We start from the raw sequence: 21,890 nt of genomic DNA on the forward strand, positions 1-21,890 counted from the left end.
TCTATCCATACCATGAAGGGACTCTAACTGCTTCCTTCCTTACCCAGCCTTTAGGCAGTTGTGGTGCATTCAAGGCCAACAATGACCCTCTCCAAAAGTGGTGCAGTCCACAATTCTCTCTCCATTTTTTGTAGCATGTAGAAGCAACGGCCCATCTACAAATGTTAATTTAGTGAGCTGCTGAATGGAATTTTTTAGTCGGGGTTGGGTTGGGGGGAAGAGCATGTTTTAATGTTGTGAGTGGCTTTAAGTTTTGTGTCACTCATATTCTATTATTATTTTAAGCCCCCTTGAGTGGGTTTTTACCTTTGAAGAGGCCTAACCATGTTTAAAATAATATGTTGTACTGAAAAAAATCATTCTAGGATTGGGGAATCCTGGCTCACATTCAACTCTGCAGCTGTTTAGCCCCCACCTTCTCTCCCTCTGACTTGCAGAATATGATTCTGGTTATAGATAGCTAGATTATAGAGCAACTATGAGTGCATATATCTTCAAGCTTCTGTTCTTATATGTAATTACTATCACCCTTTTTATCTCTGTGAGATTAGCGAGGAATTTTTATAGCAAGCCCAAAAATGTAATTAATGTTGCTGGCATGTTAGAGCCAGAGATGGCATTTAACATAAAGGAAAATAAATAAAGCCCAAAGAGGAAAGGCATCTACCCACATATTTTCAAACAAGCAAACAAAAATGTAGCCTGTATTTGAGGTTCATCTTTTCTTAATTTAGTTTGAGGAGTGTGTGTGTGTGTGTGGGGGGGAACCTGGTCCATTGCTTGGTGCATATTTTTGACTTTTCTACTGTACAGAATTATTCCCTTTCGATTTTTGGATGGAAGGTCAACTTCAAGAAGATGTGGAGAAAGGAGACCCAATAGAGCTTCAACCCACTGAATTTGCCTGAAAGGAAATGTGAGGTAAAATTAAAAGGCTCTGCTGAAGTGAAACACTTTTAGAAATTTCAAGGGAAGTTCAAATAACAACGGTTAAATTCAGTGGAGGCTGGTGAGTGTGATGGCACTAGGGCAGTGAGGTTTCAGTCAGAATGCTGAAGCACCTTAGACAGCTCCTTGAAAGTTCTGACTGGTTCATAAAGGCAATTCCACCTCCTTTCCTCCAATGCAATTGTACGAGGAGCAATCAGGGTTCAGAGTGTCGCTGAACTCAAGTAATTGCTTGGAAAGTAGGGTGCCATTGGGATGACCCAGCACTTTCAAGTGTGTAGTGAGTGACCACCTCAGATATTGCCATGGTGACCATGCACATAGGTGGTTTTGTTCAACTCCTGCTTCTAGGGTGATCCAGAGAATTCCCACCAGTTCACATGAACAACACCTACACACAATCCCAACTTGGCAGTTCTGGAAGGTGAACTGCAGCCAAATACAGACAGGCTGGAGAAAGAAAGGCAGTCAGGCTGGAAACCAGAAATTAGGAGATACGGCAGGAGGACTGGGGGGAGGGTGGCTACTTATGCATGATTAAAAGAGGAAATGCACTGCCAAAAAGGAGAACACATGAATTTAGAAATAATCATTATAAATGGAAATACAATACAGGGTGAGGAAGAGTAGTCAGGTGACCTGTATGCCTGTCCAGTTGCTAACTGTTGATGGGCAACTTCAAGGCCCTACTCTCCCTTCTTATGGCTCATTATCTTTAAATTCAATTACCTTTCAAACAGAAAATGCCTTAGAGGACTGTCCTCTGACAACTCTTGAAATAGAGGACTGCCCCCTTTCAACTAAGACACATGGCCACCCCAACTGGGGGAGTTGCTCAGACTGAGGGAAATCACCAGCACATCAGTTTCCCCTCCTTAAATATCCCTCAGTAGCACCAGCTTGACCTTCTAGCATCACCTGACTTCCAAGGCTAGGAAGATCAGTGAGGCCTTTGACACATTCCCGGCTGGAATGAGCATTTTGGGATGTTAAAGTAATCTGATATCTACAGGCCAACAGAAGCAGTCAGGTTCAAAATTAGTACAGATATTACTGTCCCCGTGAGGCAGTTTACAGCACAAAGAAATACAGTCACATTCACCTTTCCACCTTTATTTTTCCCTCCATTTACTGCAGGGTGACCTGCATGGGTTGATCAATGACCTTTGTCAAGTGTTATTTGTTTGAGCAACTATAACACTGTCATATCTTTCTGGTATCAAGACATAGGAGTATCAAGGTAGATTCATGACCTTCCCACCTCAGTTTTCGCACCATTATTGATTTAAGCCATTCACATATGCCCCAGGGAATTCTGGGATCTTTAGCTCTGTGAAGAAGGCTAGAGATTTTAAACAAGATCAGCCTTCTCAGCAAACTACAATTCCTAGGATTCTTTGGGGGAAGACAGCTACACCACAGATATAATTGGATAGCTATATCCTGAAATTGCAAACATAAACTATAGAAGTAACGTACACTGTGCAAAAAAATAATGTTTATGTACAATTTGATGACCACACCTAAAGATTCATATTCATTTTGCACTTTAAGAAATTTACCAAAGGCTCTTTCCTGGAATTCTATATGCTGATATATGGGCTTTTTGGTTTGAAAAGGAATGGTCTCTTCTTCAGCAGCTACAAACTTGGTCTCAACTAAGCAAAGGGAATAGAGAAAGCTCTTTGGCTTGCAAAAGCAAGAGAGGTTTTTGGTTTTGGTTTTTTAACCAAGCCATGAATCTTAAGGAAATCCTATGATCATAATCCCTGTAAACCAGAAAAAGCAATCAAATGAAGAAGGATAGCCTTGAAGAGCCCAGAAACTGATGAAAAATGGTTACAACAGCAATTTCCTTGGTAGGGTAGTACATTTCCTTGTGTATCTGTTATATGACTTTCTCTTTCCCAAAATGCTAGAAGCTAATGGAGTTTGATGGCTCCAGTTGCCACCACATTTGTGACAGGAATAGCGCTCTGATATCTTATGCAAATAGGTTGGGACAGACCCTTCCTGACTTCTTGGAGAGCTGCTGATATTCTGAAAAGGTAGTACTAGGCTCAGAGGATAGTCAAATTCAGCATAAGACGCCTCCTTCATAATAGAAATAAAATGCCAGATCCATGAGATAGCTATCTATGGACAAATTGCCCAGACAATGACAAAACAGTGAGGAAATGTCAGCTGGCCAGTTTAAATTGGATTTTGTGGTGTCATTTCCATTGATGGGTTACACTTTAACGTAGCTTCAACTCTAAGCAATGATAAATATGAAAGAGTATGTGTCTAAAATTGACCCAATGAACATTCTGTCTAGTCAATCCTGGACATTCTGCTCAAACCTCTTGGCTGCCTCTTCAGGCTGATTCATATCAATGGTGATGGTCTTGCCTCCTTCCTGTAGACAGCTTCCCACATTGCATGGTGCGACCACACGAAGAATACTATGCACAGTTCTGGTCATCACACCTAAAAAAAAAGGATCCTATAGAGCTGGAAAAAGTGCATAAAAGGGCAACTAAAATGATTAAGAGGCTAGAGCATCGAGCAGGGGGTTGGACTTGATGGCCCTATAGGCCCCTTCCAACTCTACTATTCTGTGATTCTATGTTGCCCGAAGCCGCTTTGTCTGAGGGCCCTTGCCTTATGGAGTTCTGTACTGCTTAGTATTTTTCTCATGATAACCATGAGCACTTTCCATTTGCAATAGGTCTCAGCTGTACATTCAGTAATGCTCAGTCAAAGGAAATATTATCAAATAAATAACTTTGTGATATGATTAGTTATTCCTTTACTCAATGCACCGACTTATCCCATACATGCAAAAGTGTGGGATAAGTGCTGGTATTAACATTTAAAGCCCTAAAAGATTTGGGGTCAGGTTATTTGAAGGAACGCCTCCTCCCATATATACCTGTCCAGACCTTAAGATCATCCACAGGGGTCCTTCTCTGTGAGCCCCTGCCAAAGGAAGTGAGGCAGGTGGCTACTAGGAGGAGGGCTTTCTCCACTGTGGCACCCCGGTTGTGGAATGAGCTCCCCAGAGAGGTCCGCCTGGCGCCTACACTGTACTCCTTTCATCGCCAGCTGAAGACCTTTTTATACTCTCAGTATTTTAACACTTAATTTTAACTTAAATTTAAATTTTACTGTTCTGATTCTGTGTTTTAATCTTATATCAATTTCTGCTGCGTGGTTTTACCCTGGTTGTGCTTTTTATACTGTATTTTGTATTTGTGTTTTTATTATTATTATTATTATTATTATTTATTTATTTATTTATTTATATAGCACCATCAATGTACATGGTGCTGTACAGAGTAAAACAGTAAATAGCAAGACCCTGCCGCATAGGCTTACATTCTAATAAAATCATAATAAAACAATAAGGAGGGGAAGAGAATGCAAACAGGCACAGGGTAGGGTAAACAGGCACTGGGTAGGGTATTATTGGTTGTTTTATTATGGTTTTAATTTTTGTGAACTGCCCAGAGAGCTTCGGCTATTGGGCGGTATAAAAATGTAATAAATAAAATAAAATAAAATAAATAATATTGAACTTCATGCCTTCTGGATTTATACACAAAGATAACACAAACTAAAAATCAGTCTCAAAGCAAGACTATTCTATTCATAATCTCCAGACCTGCTGAGATTTAGAGATTCTTTGGAATTACAATAAAAATAATTATTTTTAATTTATCCTTTTTAATTTATAAGAAGGCTTATCTATATATTATAGCAACATACCTGTGAAATGATGATAACTGTGTTGATGTCACTAGCAATTCACATCAGTGCATCTTCTTCTACCTTTATGACTGTCTTTTGCTTGTGCCATAAACACCTAATTTACATTAGGACACAATCCTATACATACTTATTTCATTTTTGCCATCGCTTCTATGTTCATGAACCAATTAAAACGGTGGAGATACAGCCATGGTGTAAACCTTACCATTATAAACATGTTATTTTTATTTTTATTTATTTTGCAAAAATGTGTTTTCCATTGTACAGAACGTTCAGGTGATGCTAAAATGATGGGTTCCAATCCTTCAGTGAAGTGACTCCTGCAAGCAAAGCCCATTTTCCATCTCTTGCCTTATGCAGAAGACAATGGGACCCATTTGTGTAGGGACTTTATGAGTGTGAGTGTGTGTGTGTGTGTGTGTATGTGTGTGTAGAGAGAGAGAGATCTAAGCCATGATTGGAAGCAAAGGAGGATTTATACAACCTATATATATATATACTTATTTTCCTGGTGTTCATTGCCTGTATTTGGCAACAGATCACTCACAAGGCCTGTGCAAACATCATGTTAAACCATGGTTAGGCCGCTAACCCTTTTGCAGCAAGTGTTTAGTGAGTGTGTTCAAACTGTGGTTATGTAGCCCCCATGATTAGGAATGTTTCATACAACACACTCAGGCCAGAGCCACACCAAGCAGGATATAACACCTTGAAAATGTTTTGAAAACTGTATATGGAGTGTGTCCTGGGCCCCAACAGTTATCACTACTGTTATAAACCATTTTTAAAGCAATAGTGTAGATCCTGCCTAAGTCATGGTTTATGATACACTAAGCCATAGTTTAGCTCAAAATGCTTAACCATCATGATTTAGCGTGTTGTCTGAACAGGGCCACAGTTTTGTTGTTAAAAGTACATTCCGTCCGGATTGAAAGAGGTAGGGGTGTGTGTGTGTGTGTGTGTGTACTCAGCATTAAAGAACACACCATTTGCCCTTCTCAGTTAGCAAAGTTTTGTGAACCGCCCAGAGAGCTCCAGCTATTGGGCGGTATAGAAATGTAATAAATAAATAAATAAATAAATAAATAAATAAATAAATAAATAAATAAAAGTAACAAATGGCAAATAGCGACATCTTGTGATAGGGCACAACATTATGAAACACATCGTTAGCCCTTTAAAGAGAGAATTGTGACACATCCCCTCCATGACTGCCATTTTTGGCCATAGTATTTATTTGGTTTTTATCTTAGAGGCAGCTGAGAAATAATCTTATATAAATACATAAATAAATATGAAAATATGAAAATTAGCTTCTTAGCACATTCACAAAACTATGGCATGGATCCTGACTTAGTCATACTTAGAGAAGATCCATTACCAATGTGATTTAACTTAATCATGACTAAATTGAGTCCCATTTATTTGGTCATACTCTATCCTAAGTATGACCAGCCTGGATCCAACCCATAGATTCCCTGAATTCCATGAGGACCAACGAAGCCAAATCGGTTGGAACTTGCAGTGTACCTTAAAAACGACCATAGGAGCATTTTCAAGTTTTTATCACCTTCTGCCATAGAAGCACAATCCCTGCCCCCTTCAGCAATTTAATAAAATACTGTTGATTGCTGCTGCTGTTGCTCTTTTTTCTTGCGTTTCCTGACAAGCTTCCGGTAGAGGTACTGAACTCTCTGCTCTTCCTGTCTCTCAAAAAAGGAGGCTGAAATCTTTCGGCATAGGCGGTGGGAGTATGTTTCCAGAAATGTTGTGACGTAAATGATGCAATAGAGGAGCCCAACAGCAAGGGTCACAGCTGTGTTTGGAGGATTCAGCCACCTTACAGAGCAGTTCTCAGAGGCAAAGGTCAGATTCTGATGGTAACTCCTTTCAAAGAGAGTTAAGGACTGTTTGGTAGAAATGACTTTATTTAAAACATCTTCCAGAAATTTTATATACGTTAGCCTGGCCTGCAACAATAAAAGAGAATAATTCAGTAAAAATGTAGAAACCAACACAGAGCAAGTGTGTGTGTGTGTGTGCGCGCGTGCGTGCGTGCGCATGTGTCTGTACGTGTTAGTAATTGTGGGGGGAAATCACTCTAAATTGTAACGTATAAGGCCCTTTAATTGTAAACTATAAGAAAGTTAGCCACACTAAAATCCAATCAAAAATTACTTGACAGAGAGTAAATCCTATTGAATCCATAGTGACTAACAGTTTTTAGACCAGGGCCTTAAGAGTATAATTTCCAATCAAGCATGGGCTTATTTGACTTTTCAAGTAATCAACCCAAGTTTCTTTGGATGACCAACATAAATTAGCTGTTGACCAGTTCAAAGTACTCTACATTTGAAAGTGTTTCCTATGACTCTACAGTCTAAGAATGGCATATTCATGTTTGTGCCATATTTCAGTCACTCCTCTGAACCAAATATATATATGGTAAAGCACTTGAACTAGTTGCCATAGTGAGCACAAATTATCAGTGTTCATGTCATGAGTGATGTAGGGAAATCCATATAACTTTATTAATGCTCATCTGTGTGCTTCATGTTCATGGTAGCCAAATCACAGAACTAACTGGCCATCTTCACATTAAATCTATGCTGGGTGGAGGATGAGGCAAGTATATGCTTCAGAGGCTATTTCAGAGCTTCCAAATCAGCCCGATCTACCTTGGCCTGGATGCGCCCCACTCTGGAGCAAGATTTGGATGTCTAAATTATTTGGACATCCAATGGGGCAGATGGCACTGAGCAACTGCCCCTGCTTGCACCCACCACTGCACAATCCCTTCTTGCCATGTAAGCCCCCTGTCCCTTATGTGGACCCGCCATGACCACCTGCAGCCAACTGGGCCTCTGAAGAATGGTGACTCCCTTGAAGAGGCATGGACAGCTGTGGGCACTCATATTGGGCCCAGGTAAGGAGCAGGGGGCTTGGGTGGCAGGGAGTGGGGCAGATCAGCCCAGAGTTGACCCGCTTCAGTTCATTGGCCTGCTTCAGCTTGGAATTCAGATCCAGAGCCAAAGCAGTGCACAGCCCTATTAACAAGCCACCCTGGCTACATTCAGACATGATAACTTACCCTGCAGAAAACGTGCTCCTTCAGACAATATACTAACCCATGGCTCAACAAACAACCCATGGTTTAAAACAACCCACCCTCAACCACTGTGGCGTGAACTATACTCTCCTTTAACTATACTATGGTTGTTTTCATTCATACCCATTCTATAAGTCTGAGATCTGGAACATTCAAGTAAAGTTTTGGCTTGCATTGACAATTGGCATCCTACACCTCTTCACTTAAAGACCCAAGCTTCTAAGCTTCAGTACTCACATCATATTTTATCCAGAAGATAATTGGCACTGCAGGAAACTGAGCCATTTCAGTCACAGCTGCTTGTGCCAAATGGAAGGCAATATAGTCTGTTGCTATAATCACCAGTGTCACTATTAGCACTAAAGTAAGAAGAAATATGCGCATTAAACAACTCATGAGTTCCTCTCGGGAAAGCTTGAGACCAGTCGCTTTAATCAGCTTCTTAGGAGAGCAAACCAGCAAGTGAGTTGCTTTGTTCTCCCGAGCCAAATCTTCTAGCTTTTTGGTAATGTAAATATTGTCAAATTGTAGATCTGTGAGGTAGCTCTTCAGGTACCAAGCAGACTCAAAAATGAGATAGAAGAAGGAGAAGCCAGCAGTCACCCGGTTGGCAAACAGTATGACCTTCTGGACCAGCGTTTCAACTTCCAAGAAATCTTCCTTGATCCCTTGGCTAGCGCTAGTCATTTTCTGACTCAGTAGGAAGCTGTTGTTGCGGCTTTCAAACTGAACATAGCTATCTCTAGATCTCCCTAGTTTGTCCGGCATGTTGTCAATCACATTTTTGAGAGAGTGACTGAAGTCCCACGAAGCCTCATCCAACAGAACAGTCGAGGTCAGAAGGTTCTCGGAAGAATCCTTGCAGATGCATTTAATGACCTGTAGGATGGATGTGATGTTGCCCACGATGTTTGGGATTATGTTGGCAGCTACAATCATGAAGCAGGCAGACAGGAGCAGCCTCCGCCCTTGCTTTGTCCCTAATGTAGGCACAGTAATAGTGAACACGCAACGAATGGGGTGCACCAAAAAGAGGGTCAGCAAGGCCAGAAAACTAATGGCTGGAGCAGTTGTGGCAGAGAACTGGAGAGAATACTGCAGTGAAGAAAACATCCAGCAATAGAAGAAGCCTCCAATGGACACAGCAATGCAACAGCACATCAGAAATAAGGATAACAGCTGCTTGCGGTTGGATGGTAGTGGGGTGGAGTAAGCAACCCAGGCTTCCAAGGCGAATTCTTGTATCCTCGGGAGTAGAATGTCCCGAGAGTAAGTCCGGACTCTCAACCTGTACCGGTAATGAACAAATATTCCTGATTGCTAATACTAAAACTGCAAAAGTTTGAAATTTGCCAAAGTTCTCAGTTTTGCAAATCGGGTTTTATATAGGAAACTTCAAATTTAAAGCTCACATTCACATTTTGAATGAGAATGTTTTACCTCTAAATCTAAGTACTTTTGTAGCTCAATCCTTCAAAAGCTACACACCTGTAAGTCCCACTGAAATCAATGGGTTTACTCCCAGGTAGGTGGGTACAGAATTGCCTTCTTCAATTGGTTATCTCTTGTTTGTTTTGAGAGACATCAGATATGAAATCTAAAAATGGTCTGCCGTTAAGATCCTAAATACTATCGCATGCATTGCTGAGCATCAAATACTTTCAGACACTTAAAACTATTGCACATAATCAGCTACTGAGGACTGTGAAATAGTAAACAGAATTGCTTGACCATTGTCCCAAACTGTCAGATACTAGCTATTAAATTCTGTGCTTGTTCTTGGACTTCTCTGAGCACAGGGCTGCAAGCAGTCTGTAACAATGCCTGCTGTAGCTTGCCAAAGCTGTCACGACAGCTTCTCCTATAAAAAGCTTCCCCCCTATAAACAGCAGAGGCAGTGACCACCATGAACCGGGAGGGGCTGTGGCTCAGTGTGGTAGCACCTGCTTTGCATGGAGAAGGTCCCAGGTTCAATCCCCAGCTTCTCCAAGTAGGCCTAGGAAAGAATCCTGCCTAAAGCCCTGGAGAGCCACTGCCAGTCAGTGTCAACAGTACTGGGCTAGATGGACCAAGGAGCTGATTAGTACAAAGCAGCTTCCTATGTGTTGCATCCCAGCCTAGCATGACTTTCCTGGACTTCTGAATCTATGACCGAGACAACTTGTGAGCCAGTCAGTGTGTCTGAGGCCTTAGCTAGACCAGGCTATATCCTGGGGCGAACCCCGGGATCATCCCTGTGCGTCCACATGTTCAGGGAGGGATCATCCCTCCCTTGTCCTGGGATATAGCCCTCAGCTTTGGGCCCGCTTTTTCCACAGTCCCAGCTGAGCCCAAGACCGCAGAATGTCTGGCCCGTTTCCGCAGCTTGACCCCGCTCCGCGCGATTACTCACACAGAGCCTGGAGCGCTGCGCCCATCGGGGTTAGGGTGGGGAGAGCGGGTGGGGAGAGCGGGGAAATGAAATTAAATGTAAAAAAGCACCTACCTTCAGCGCACGAGCGTTTGTGCGCTCCTCTCCTTTTTAAAAAAATGGTGGGTGTGACGCCTCTCTTCCTGAGGTCGTTGTGCCTTACGTGTAAATGGGGGTGAGATCTCACGTTAATCCCAATGTGAGGTCTCCCCTCCTCTCCCCCGGAACAAAAGGTAGGTCTAGCTGAGTTGAGCAAGATAGCCTTTCTTTAATAAACACCTTGCTAGCTCACCTCTCAGCCCAGCAAGATGAGAATCGGGTGTGTGTGTGTGTCTATATGGCACTGTATTCATAGGGATTTTCCTCTAAACCCTACAGCATCGCTGCTGCAAGGCAAAAACAATAAAGCTAGATGACAGGAGGGAGCACGGGCTATCTGGCCAGGAAAAACCGCAGCACCAGCAGACATTCCGCTTGGCAAGTCCACCCATTGCCCTGCGTTTCTGTGCTTACCCAGTCTGCCCAGAGCTATGCCCACTTGCGGATAACCCAAACTGAAGCCACCAGACACAAGAAACAACGTGGTGACCTTGGGGCAAACCGAAAACTCTTGGTAAATCAATACTTTGAAAACACGCAGCTTTGGGGGGAAAGCCCATTGCGGCTGCGAGTTGATGGCTGTGTCATATAAACAACACAGTGCTACTGTGCGGCACTACAGAGTTAATAAGGTATATAAACTCCCCAATGTCTTCTGTCTATATGAGTGGATGCTCATTGACTGGTTTATTACAGCTGTCAACCAGCGCCAGAGCCAACACACACACACACACACACACACACACACACACATCCCAAACGTAATAAAGGATCTGGGCTTCTTTGCTTCTTTTGCCACTGGAGTCCATTATCATCCCGACACACTGCCTCTCTGAAACCTGGGCACCCTTTCTAGCCCACAATGCTCAGGGTAGGCTAGCTAGATTCATTTTGTTTTGTTTTCTTAGAGCTTCCTTGCTTCTCTTTCTGTCTTTTTAAAAAAATATTTATATACTCTTTAATGAATGATTTCTCTTAATTTGGGCTGGAGGTTTGAAGTGTGGATTTCTGACTGAGCCCAAGGGAAAGATTTATTCTCCCCCTCCCCTCCCACTGCCATGCTCCTCCACTTTGCCTACTGCTAAACTACACTACCAGATTATTCAGATTCATGCCTTCAGGGGAGGTGGAAAGAAGCAAATCGCTGGATGGGAGCTGGGAGTTTCTCCCCCATTTCAGGCAGATGGATTAACTGGGAGCTTTGACATTCTCCAGGTTTGGAGTGAGAGGAAAATACAGGAGTGGTGGCACCTAACCATAAGACTCAGGCTGTGAGCAAGTTTCCCCTCGGTGGGGGTCTTTGCTGCACAGGGGACACATACAAGCTGCACACAGCCATCCCATAGTCCCTCTCTCTCCACTCCCTTGCCCCAGATAGCATAGAACATACACTGTCCATGGGAATCCTCTGAAGCAATATGTTGAAATCTGGTTGCGCTGCCTACAAGGTGATATAGAATGTCATTTATTACAACCTTTCAGTTGTAGGCTAAATTACAGAAATCACTTTAATGGCCTAAATATCTCAAATTAAGCCATAACAAACCCAGATTTTCTCTCAAAGGACAAGTCTCAATAACAGTTTTATCTCCTTTTGCTTTTTCTAAACACACACAGAGATGGATATTTAAGTAAAATTAGATTCTACATACCCAGTATTATGAAGACGTGCCCAGTTCCTTCGTAAGTGCTTAGGTTTCCTGCAAATGTTCATCTTGTTTTCATACGTTCAGGGTGGTGGTGGGGAGAAAGAATTTCAGATAAATCTCTGAACAAAATGAACCAAGAAACACAGTCACTTCTGGACAAAGAGGTGTGTGTGTGTGTGTGTGTGTGTGTGTGTGTGTGTGTGTGTGTGTGTGCATGCACTAACTTGAAAATGATTCAGATTAACTGGAAATGCGAGTGGCCTGCAACTTTATCCTAGAATTATAAACTTCCCAAATGAACATCTCACCAAAGGGTATTTAACAAGACATCTGTATCTCTTAAAGAACCTCTACCAAACTGTATGTATGTGTTGATGACTCCAACTTAAAAACCACCCTAGCTATTACAAAAGTATGTTCAGAAAGGAAAGGAAAAAAAGCTTCCAGGAAAAAACTATTTTTACACTGTGCTATGACTGGTCACTATGAATAACCACTGGATCTTGGTGACGAATTTAGTCAGCCAATCCCTTCTATTTGTTAAAATGCTCTGAACATGCTGTGTTGCATGTTTCAGGATACACAATCCTGACTTTAAAACATCAGCTCAGTGTGCAGTAGCCATAAAAAAGGCAAACTCAACGGGATGGGTCCAGGATCTGTCCTCTGCTCACAGAAGGTGCCTCCTCCTGATTTATTTTATTATTTATTTATTACATTTATATCCCACCTTTTTTCCTCCAAGGAACTCACGGTCGCATACATAATCCTCCTCCTCTCCATTTTATCCTCACAACAACAATCCTGTGAGGTAGGTTGGGCTGAAAGTCTGTGAGTGGCCCAAAGTCACCTAGTGAGTTTCCAAAAAGACCCAAGTGGGGACTAGAACTTGGATCTTCTGAGACTTTTTGATTTAAGTGGGGGGCGGAAATGACTAGAGGTAGTGACACACACACACACAGAGAGAGAGAGAGAGGCAAGTTTAAGCTTATGAATGGAATAGACAGGGTGGATAAAAAATTTATCCTTCTCCCATGATACTGGAACTTGAGATGACTCAACAAAAGTGATTAGCGGTAAGTTTGGAGCTGACAAAATGAATTTCTTCTTTCACTTGTATCTAACATATAAAAATCACTGCCAGAAAATATGATAACAGCCACTGGAATAGGAACCAAAAAGAGGGTGCTGTCACACTCATGTCCCGCTTGCGGGTTTCCTGTGGGCATCTGGTTGACCACTGTATGAACAGAATGCTGGACTAGATGGACCCTAGGTCTGATCCAGCAGGGCTCTTCTTATACCTTGGATGTGACCAGGAGATGATTATTTATTTATTTTTTAAAGGATCTGCCATAGCAGGGCAATGAGAGGCAGTAAAGAACTGTCCTCTACCCAAAGCGTGAACTGTTATGTTCCCTCCAGGTTATTTTTGTATGTATTTAGCTGGGACATTTATTCCATCTGTGAGCTAAAAGCTTGCTTTTATCCTCTTTTCTCCAATGAATGACTCAGAAGCACATGGGAGGAATACACACCTACTAACAGAGTTGGCGCTATTAGTTATCAATATTATGACCATGTTATCTGATGCAATGATAACATATAAGGAAATTGTTTCCTTCTGAAAGCGGTGATTTCATTTTACCACAGAAACCAAAGGATGGGCCAGAGTAACTCCCCTCACTTCTTCTTCCTCTTTCAAGTTGAAGTCGAATCTCCTGTTTTTGCTTGTTAATGGACCTCCAACCTTTAAAAACCAACAATTCCTTAAAGGGTAATATTTTTAAATTGGGTGTAGGAGGGGGAGAGGTGGATGGGATGTTCGACACTTGATAGTTCTGTGGTTTTAAAAGCTGCAACGTCTGCTTATATACAGCCGTATGTTTTTTCAGAGTGCCTGAGAAATAACTGTTGACAGTGCTGCCTTCCGTGTTTCTGAGGGGTCTTGGGTAAGACACCCTCAGTGGGTCCCTCCCTCAGTGAGTCTACTTTCTCACCACTATTGTCATCAGCTGCTATTGTTCCTCAGCCTCTTTCTCTTTCTCTCTCTCCTCATTGCTCCCGCTTGATTGTTAGGAGGGCAGAAAACCAGTGTGCAAGTAAGCAGTCGCATCTGCTGCTCCTACTTTTCACCCCCGCCAGTGTCTGGGCCAGCAGGTTACAAGCAGGTTAAAATAGTGAAGAGGATGAGCACATCCAGGGGGCTCTTGTCAGTTGGGGCCTCGCTGGGGCATGGACTCTAGGCAGGTGCCCAACCATGACGCTGGCCCTGATGACTGATCTCAACAAAAAGTCATTTATTTTTAGGAAGAAAAATTCAAAAAGATTGGCAGAGCAAATCTATGTACCTGGGGTGGGGTGGGGGGCAGAAACCCATAGTAGAGACACTACTAAATTTTTAGGGTGACCATATGAAAAGGAGGACAGGGAGAGACCTATTAGAGAGACCAGATTTAAAAGAGGGCAGGGCACCTGCAGTTTTAACTGTTGTGATGAAGAGGAAATTTCACCAGTTTCTCCATATATACAAATGACACCTGCAGAAATTCCCTTTTCAATACAACTGTTAAAGACACAGGAGCCCGGTCCTCCTTTTCATATGGTCACCCTAATAAATCCAAAGCCAAGTAGTTCACAACAGCTTGGCTGGGAAGTGAGCGGGGGACAAAGAGGCGCCACCAGGTTTGAGTCTGGCCTAGGCAAAGTTTATTCCAGGGCCTCTAATCTCCTCTCCCTCCCACTGGCCAGCGTAACTCTGCAACATGCCAGCCCAGCCTTCTTTATTTTTACTCATCAGTGACTCCTCCTCCTTCTCCTCCTCCCCTTCCTCCTTCTGTTGGCCACTGTGAAAGCAAAGCATGGCAGCATCAGCCGTTCAAGTCTGCAGCCCCCTGGCAGGACATTTTAAATTAACGCACTGTTTTGGCTAACCTTAACTAGCAGTGAGCTGAACCAATCAGACACTGCCTTTGTGGGTGTGTGATCAAGGAAGGAACTGATCTTCTCGCTACTCCAATGCCCTCATTGGCCACACACTCCCAAGATGTTAATCAAAGTGAGCCTCAAGATATTGCTTTAATTTAAAACAATGCACTGTGGCTCTTTCCTTTTGTGCCACAGCATAGCAGCAGGAGGAACACGAGCCACAGCAGCAGCAGCAGCAGCAGCAGCATCCACACCAGCGACTACCACCAGTGTGTTCTGGTGTGGTCCCAATGCAGGGTGGGTGTGTCAGTGTTCCCACTGGTTTCTTTTTTACCAGTTTCTTTTGAGCTCCAGGGTTAGCACAATTTGGGAGGCCTATTTGGTGGCACGTCAGGGGAATGTAGAGGATTAGGAGCCTGTAGGTCCATGGCCTCTCCCAAAAAGCCCCCAGAATGCCATGTTCTAGCCTCCACACTTCAAGTCAACAACAGCCAACAACCATTGGAAATGTAGATTTCCCACGGAGCCTAAGGCCATAAGAATTAAGATGATCAGGGGAAATGGCATGGAATTTCCCAGGGTGTCTGAAGACTGGGATGCTACCTTGACAGTATTCCAGATGAGCGGAAGGACACTCCCTACCAATACTGCAAGTAAGACCTTCCCACTGCTGACCACCAGTTAAGTAAGTGGGCTCATGTAGGTGGAGACTTTTAGGGGAGGTGACATTGACAGTCTTCCCAACTATGGTGAGATATAAAGCTCCATCACACCTACCCATTTGTCCTGGTTTTCCCTCGAATTATCCCGTAGCGTTGTTGTTGTTGTTGTTGAGCTCCATCACACCAGCCTCCGCACTTCCGCCTTGCTCCGGCTTGCGCCCCGGGAGGGCTGGGCTGGGCTCTGCAGCGCTCGCTTGGGGGCTGCTGAGGGAGGCCCTGCTCCACATCTTCCTGCTCCAGCATGCACCCTGGGAGGGCTGGGCCTGCTCCTGGCTCTGCAGCGCTCACTTGGGGGCTGCCAAGGGAGGCGGCTCTGCTCCTCGTCATCCTTTCACATCCCCAGTGGCCGCTCGGAGTTCAAGAAGAATCACACTTTCCGAGGGGCAAAATACGTCGCCAAGAGGGGAGGAAGAACCGCAATCACAGCAGGACATCGTCGACGTCATCCGAGTCCTTTGCCGCGATAGTAGACTAAAAGGTGAACATCATGGGTGTCTTTTGCATGAAATTCTTCATGAAAGCACACTATCAGCCTGGTGTGATGGAGCTCACACTGTATTAGTATGTAAATTATTATTTTTAATTTCCCCCGCCGTGTGTGTGTGTGTGTGTGTGTGTGTGTGATCCCTTTTGGTGATGCATTTCTGTTTTTGGCAATTCGTAAGTAGCCATCCTATTCACAGGTGAGAGAGGGAGGGAGTGAAGAAAACATAGCTTCTTCAGTTCCAATTTGATCCAAGCTGTAGAAGAATATTATGACTATTATTAGAATATTATTCCACCAATATAATATAGTAAGAATGCTAGATAGCAGTGCCAGCTCCAGGTTTTTGATGGCCTTTGGGCAAGACACCCTCAATGGACCCTACCTTCTCATTGTCACCAGCTGCTATGGCTCCTCATCCTCTCTTTCATCATTGCTACCACTTGCTTGCTTGACAGGCAGAGAACCAGTAGGCAATGGCATCTACTGCTTGTCCTTCTCATCACCACCATTGTCTGGGCCAGAGTGAAAGGCAGGTGAACAAGCAAGTTGCAAGGATGAAGAGGAAGAACAAATCCAGGGGGCTCTTGTTAGTGGGCCCCTATTGAGACATGGACCCTTGCCAAATGCCCGACTATGCCTACCCTTGACACCAGCCTTGACAGAAAATACCAAACCTTTGTTTCCATAGAATCAATTCTCTCATTTAAATATGTAGTCCAGCAGTGTGGTTTCAAATGCAATTCCGCTGCTTCTTGCATGTATTAGAGGTTAATTCTGGATCATTTACCAAGCTATTAAGCCTTATTAAATATTTGTATTATTAATGTATTGCTATTTTATTTGCTCATGTACCCTGCTCTGCTGTTACATTTTGCTCAGAGCAAATTGTTTCGCAATCTCTTTGGACACAAATCCCAGGCAAATAAAAGCTCAGGGGATTGTCAAAGGCAGAACTTGACTCAGCTGAACCCCAGGACCTGTTTTCAATGACAGCCCCTGGAACAAGTAGAGCGATACCTCTGAACAGATGCAGAGCATAGTCTGGCTCTTTATTAGGCAACAATAGCCAGTCACTAACATATTTCAGGAAATAAGGTTTTCAGGTCTGAGAGTTTGACTCGAATCAGTCAATCTGTTGTTAGGAAGACTTCTCCATGAGCCCCTGCCAAAGGAAGTGAGGCAGGTGGCTACTAGGAGGAGGGCTTTCTCCGCTGTGGCACCCCGGTTGTGGAACGAGCTCCCCAGAGAGGTCCGCTTGGCGCCTACACTGTACTGCTTTCGTCGCCAGCTGAAGACCTTTTTATTCACTCAGTATTTTAACACTTAATTTTAACTTAAATTTAAATTTTACTGTTTTAACTCTGTATTTTAATCCTATATCAACTTTGCTGTGTGGTTTTATCCTGGTTGCGCTTTTTATACTGTATTTCGTAATTGTGTTTTAAACTGTTGGGTGTTTTACTGTGGTTTTTGTGAACCGCCCAGAGAGCTTCGGCTATTGGGCGGTATAAAAATGTAATAAATAAATAAATAAATAAATAAATCCTAGGGATGAAAGGAATAGAAGACTGACACAAAATCAGCCTGTAAAACAGCCCCATAGTCAGAAATAGATATCAGCAGGTGGGCGCTAAAATATCAAAATATGTTGATCTAGTTTCTCATAAATAAATAAATAAATAAATTAAAAAATAAGGTAACTACTGATGGAGTTCCAATATATTTCAAAACATATCAATAACTCTAGCCAAATGAATAGGGATTAAACATTCACTCTCTCAAAATGTATAAACTCAGGTTCAAACTTCAGGTTCAAAATAATCAAATGGAACTATGTCTTCTTCACACTATCATCATCCATCTATGGAAGGTATTGCCACATGAGGTTGCGCAAACGATGAACTCAAGTATCTTTCCACTTTTACATTGGAGACATTCAGAAAACATGCTAAGTGGTTGAGTGTGGGTTGTTGTAGAACAGTGGTTGTGTGTTGAACAGTGGGTTAGCGTGTTGTCTGAACATCTGCAGTATGGCTTGTTAATCACCCTGAACAACCCAACAACAAAGCATGGGTTCTCAAAGTGGCTTGTTTGAGAAAACAAGCCACACTGTATGGTTAACAACTCCACCCCGCCGGTTGTTAACCCACAGTTCAACAACAACCCACACTCAAACGCTGAGTGTGGGTTAGCATGTTGTCTGAATGGCCCCATTCAATTCATCTTGAACTTTGAGAACTTCTATAGTCTTCAATTTGGTTCAGAAACTTTTTTTAAAGTGTGCATCAAAATTCATAATCATTTTTTGCACATTTCTCCTAATGCATACATTTTTGTAGGGATTGTACAAATTTTTTGCAAGCAATTCTCCGAATATAATGCATTATTAAACATTATTCCCCCACATATATGCATTTTTGCACATTTTTTTTCAATTGGCGAACTCCATTGCAAAATTCCAAGCAATGCAAATTTCAAAGGATAACTGAATGTTGGTTTGCGTAGCGGTTTGAACGTGTAAAATTATGGTAGTTCGCATTAAAATATGAACAGATTTCTCCCCAGTCCTTGTACTAGTATGGGAAAGATTGCTGAGGGGAATTTGCCCATTGTGTGTGTGGGGGGGGGATTTGCACATGTTCACAAGTGTAAATTTTCACAAATGTGAATTTGCACCAATTCAGAAACTAAAAACAAATTCAATTCCGGTGATGAGTGAACAAAGGGATAAACGCTGGGTGACAATCAGCAAAACATAGATGGAATAGATTTAACACAATCGGTACATCTCTAGTTAGACACAAAGTATGGATCTGTCTCTCTTCATCCAGCCACTCACTTGGAAGAGGAGCAATTGTTGAGGACAGGCTCAGAATTCTGCTGCATGTCAATGCCACTGGATCAGGATATGTCGACGGAGAGGGGGGGGGGGCATTGAGACATTTACTCCAGGCTGTGACAGTTTTGCCTTAGTAGTTGCAAACTGTACCCTGGCTATCGCTGGGTGAGGGCAGAACTGGTCTCCCCAGGAAATTCCAAGCTTTCTCCCTAAATTTGGGTTTTTCTTTCTATCTGACTTTCATACATCTCTAGTCATTTTACTAGCCTTTTTACATTTATTTCTTTAGATACATACAATGAAGAGCAGGCAGACACAGTATCCTACCCAATTGCTCAAAATATAAACTTGCTTCACCTTTCAATATTCAGACCAGTGAGCACATGCCACTGAAATAACTGACAAACCCATTTGGCTCTTGTTTTTATAATATTATCAAAATAAAGTGTATTTTATTAGTATATAATTAAAGAGCTTTAGGCTACAATCCTCAACACACTATAAAGAATTAGCCCCATAATGCACAGTGGGTCTGAATTGTGAATAAGCAGGCACAGAATTGCATTATTAAATATATTACCCTTCTTATATTCAGGTTCTGGTTGTTCAATAGTTACACCAAAACCAAAAGGAGGAAAGCATCCAAGTTAAATCAAAAGAAGAGAGAAACAGGTCCTCAGGATGGAAAACGATTTATCTGTAGGAAGCCCAACAAATTTCGGCCTGTGTTCTATTAAAGGCCTTCTTCAGGGGGCTGTAAGAAGTAGGGGTGTGCACGGACCCCCCAATCTGCTTCGTGAGCCGGATTTTCCGGATCGGGCCTGATCCTCTTCGCGCCGCTCCGCCCGTCTCCCGCTCCGCAGAGCGAGATCCAGCTTCACTGCCATCGCTACATGGACAGCAGCAGCGGCGGTGGCACAAGATAAGCCCCCCGCCCCCTTACCTGCATCCGTCACGGGCTTCAATTGAGGTCCCAGTTGAAGGCGGAAGAGGCCTCGGCCTTCACTTCCGCCTTCAACCGGGGCCTCAATTGAAGCCTGCGACTGACGCAGGTAAGCGTCCCTCCTCCCTTACCTGGCGCCACCGCCACCACCGCCGCATGGATGGCGGCGCCAGCAGCACCAGATGAGTCCCCCTGCCCCCCCCACTTACCTGCAGGCGAAGCTCCGGATTGAGGCGATCCTCTTCGCCTCGATCCACAGCCCCCCTGACTCTCTTCGCCTCCGCCTTTACCGGAGGCGAATTAGGCAAACTCACTCCTGCTTCTCTGAACCGAAGAGAAGCGGAGCACATCCCTAGTAAGAAGGGGTTTAATGTGTTTCACTGGCTGAAATGTGTTTGGCTTCGTACAAATAAATCCTTTGGCATTCCGAGACCAGTTTCTCTCTTCTTCTGATTTGTTCAATAGTTACACACAGACACACACGTGTGCACACACACACAGGCCACCTCCAGACCCAATTCATTTTGCTTCTTGCGGTGCTCACCTGCTGTCCCTTGATTCCACATACAGATGTCGATCAGAGCGATAGTCGCATCTTACTTCAACAGTGGCAATCGGACAACTTCCTCAAACCTGCCTGAGGACAGCAAGCAGAGCAGGCTGCACAGCACCCACATTTTGCCCCGCAACCCCTCACTGATGGCCCTCTGCATCTGCCACTTAAGCACCTGCCTCACTCTGCCTAATGGTAGAGCTGGCCCTTGCCACCTCATAACAAAATGTCCGGTTACAGGTCTGAACCATTCCCAGGTTCCAGTACTGGTAAGCTGCAATTATTCCTCAGCATCGTCTCACCACCATCTCAAGGATTAGGTCTTCAGAAATATTATTTTGGCTATCTATAGGTATACCCCCCTCTCTTTTTAAAAAGATTTTAATAGTTTTCCAAAACAAAACCAACAAAGAGAAAATGAGAGAAATAAAGAATAAGAAAAAGAAAAGGATAGATAAAAAGGAAATCCATTGACTTTAAATCAAATTACTGTGACAGGGTAAAATTTTAAAGCTCTATTCATATTTTTGTCACTATTACCACTATTATCCAAGACAGACATGGAATCCATGGTCTGCTTAGAAGCTTTCTTTATAATTCTTCTGTATGTCAAATGTATGTTTAGTCTCTTTTCCATAATCTGAGGAAAGGGTTTGACAAATGTTGCTGTGTATATCGGTGATCTGTAATATAGAATAAAGACCTGCCATGTATAGGCAAACTTCTCCTACCATTCCCTCCATTCAAATTGGCTATTCTCTCCATTCTTGGAAGGCTCCGCAATACACGGGAGGCTCCCTGCTGGGGAAAAGGAGTGGGAGGCAATTTCCGCTTATTCGCCTTCCCTCTTGCCGCTCGCTGCCTCACCCCCCTCATGGCACTCCAGAGGGCTCCTCAGCCTTCCAGATGAGCTTTTCAGGAGGCACAGAGCGATGCAGGCAGAAGGAAGTATCTGACTGCCTCCCTGCCCCTTTCTCCCAGGGTGAGCATCATGGCCATCCCTAGAATTAAATAAAGTGAGGCAGTCACCTCAGGCAGCAGAACCTGGGAGGCAGTATCATGGTCTTGAATGAGAGCTGTATGCCACATGGGCTGTCCAGTGCACCCTAAGGTGGCCTACTGCCTTCAGGTACAGTAGACACCGTCCCATCGTCAGATTGAAGGAACATTCAACTGGCAACCCAGTTGGCTTTTGTACATGTGTGGCAAGTACCACAATCCTACTATGATATGGAATGTTGGGAAGGAAGAAGATGGACAAGGGGGAGGCAGTTAAGAGGCGATTAAAAAGGAGGGGAGAAGTTAAGCCTGGTCCTGTGAAGAGGATGCTGTGTTGGTGAGTGGGACAGAGAAACAACTGGATTTGGAGAGGACTGTGGACAGTGAAAGAACTGGATTTGGAGATAATGACATGGGGCAGAATGGCTGTGAGGAGCAGATAGATTGGGAG

At 43.4% G+C, this 21,890-nt stretch overlaps 1 protein-coding gene across 1 annotated transcript; it reads right to left on the reverse strand.

Annotated features, from left to right (window-relative positions):
• Positions 1-6,176: 6,176 nt before the first annotated feature.
• OCSTAMP (osteoclast stimulatory transmembrane protein) lies at positions 6,177-18,991 on the reverse strand. Its single transcript, XM_063141061.1, has 3 exons — positions 18,945-18,991; positions 8,048-9,098; positions 6,177-6,671 (listed from the first exon to the last, which is right to left on the reverse strand). Exons 1-3 carry the CDS (start codon positions 18,989-18,991, stop codon positions 6,312-6,314), a joined length of 1,458 nt encoding a protein of 485 aa, XP_062997131.1. The 3' UTR covers positions 6,177-6,311.
• Between the last annotated feature and the right edge of the window lie 2,899 nt (positions 18,992-21,890).

Source organism: Elgaria multicarinata, chromosome 1, assembly GCF_023053635.1.
Source record: "Elgaria multicarinata webbii isolate HBS135686 ecotype San Diego chromosome 1, rElgMul1.1.pri, whole genome shotgun sequence".
Lineage (NCBI taxonomy): Eukaryota > Metazoa > Chordata > Lepidosauria > Squamata > Anguidae > Elgaria > Elgaria multicarinata.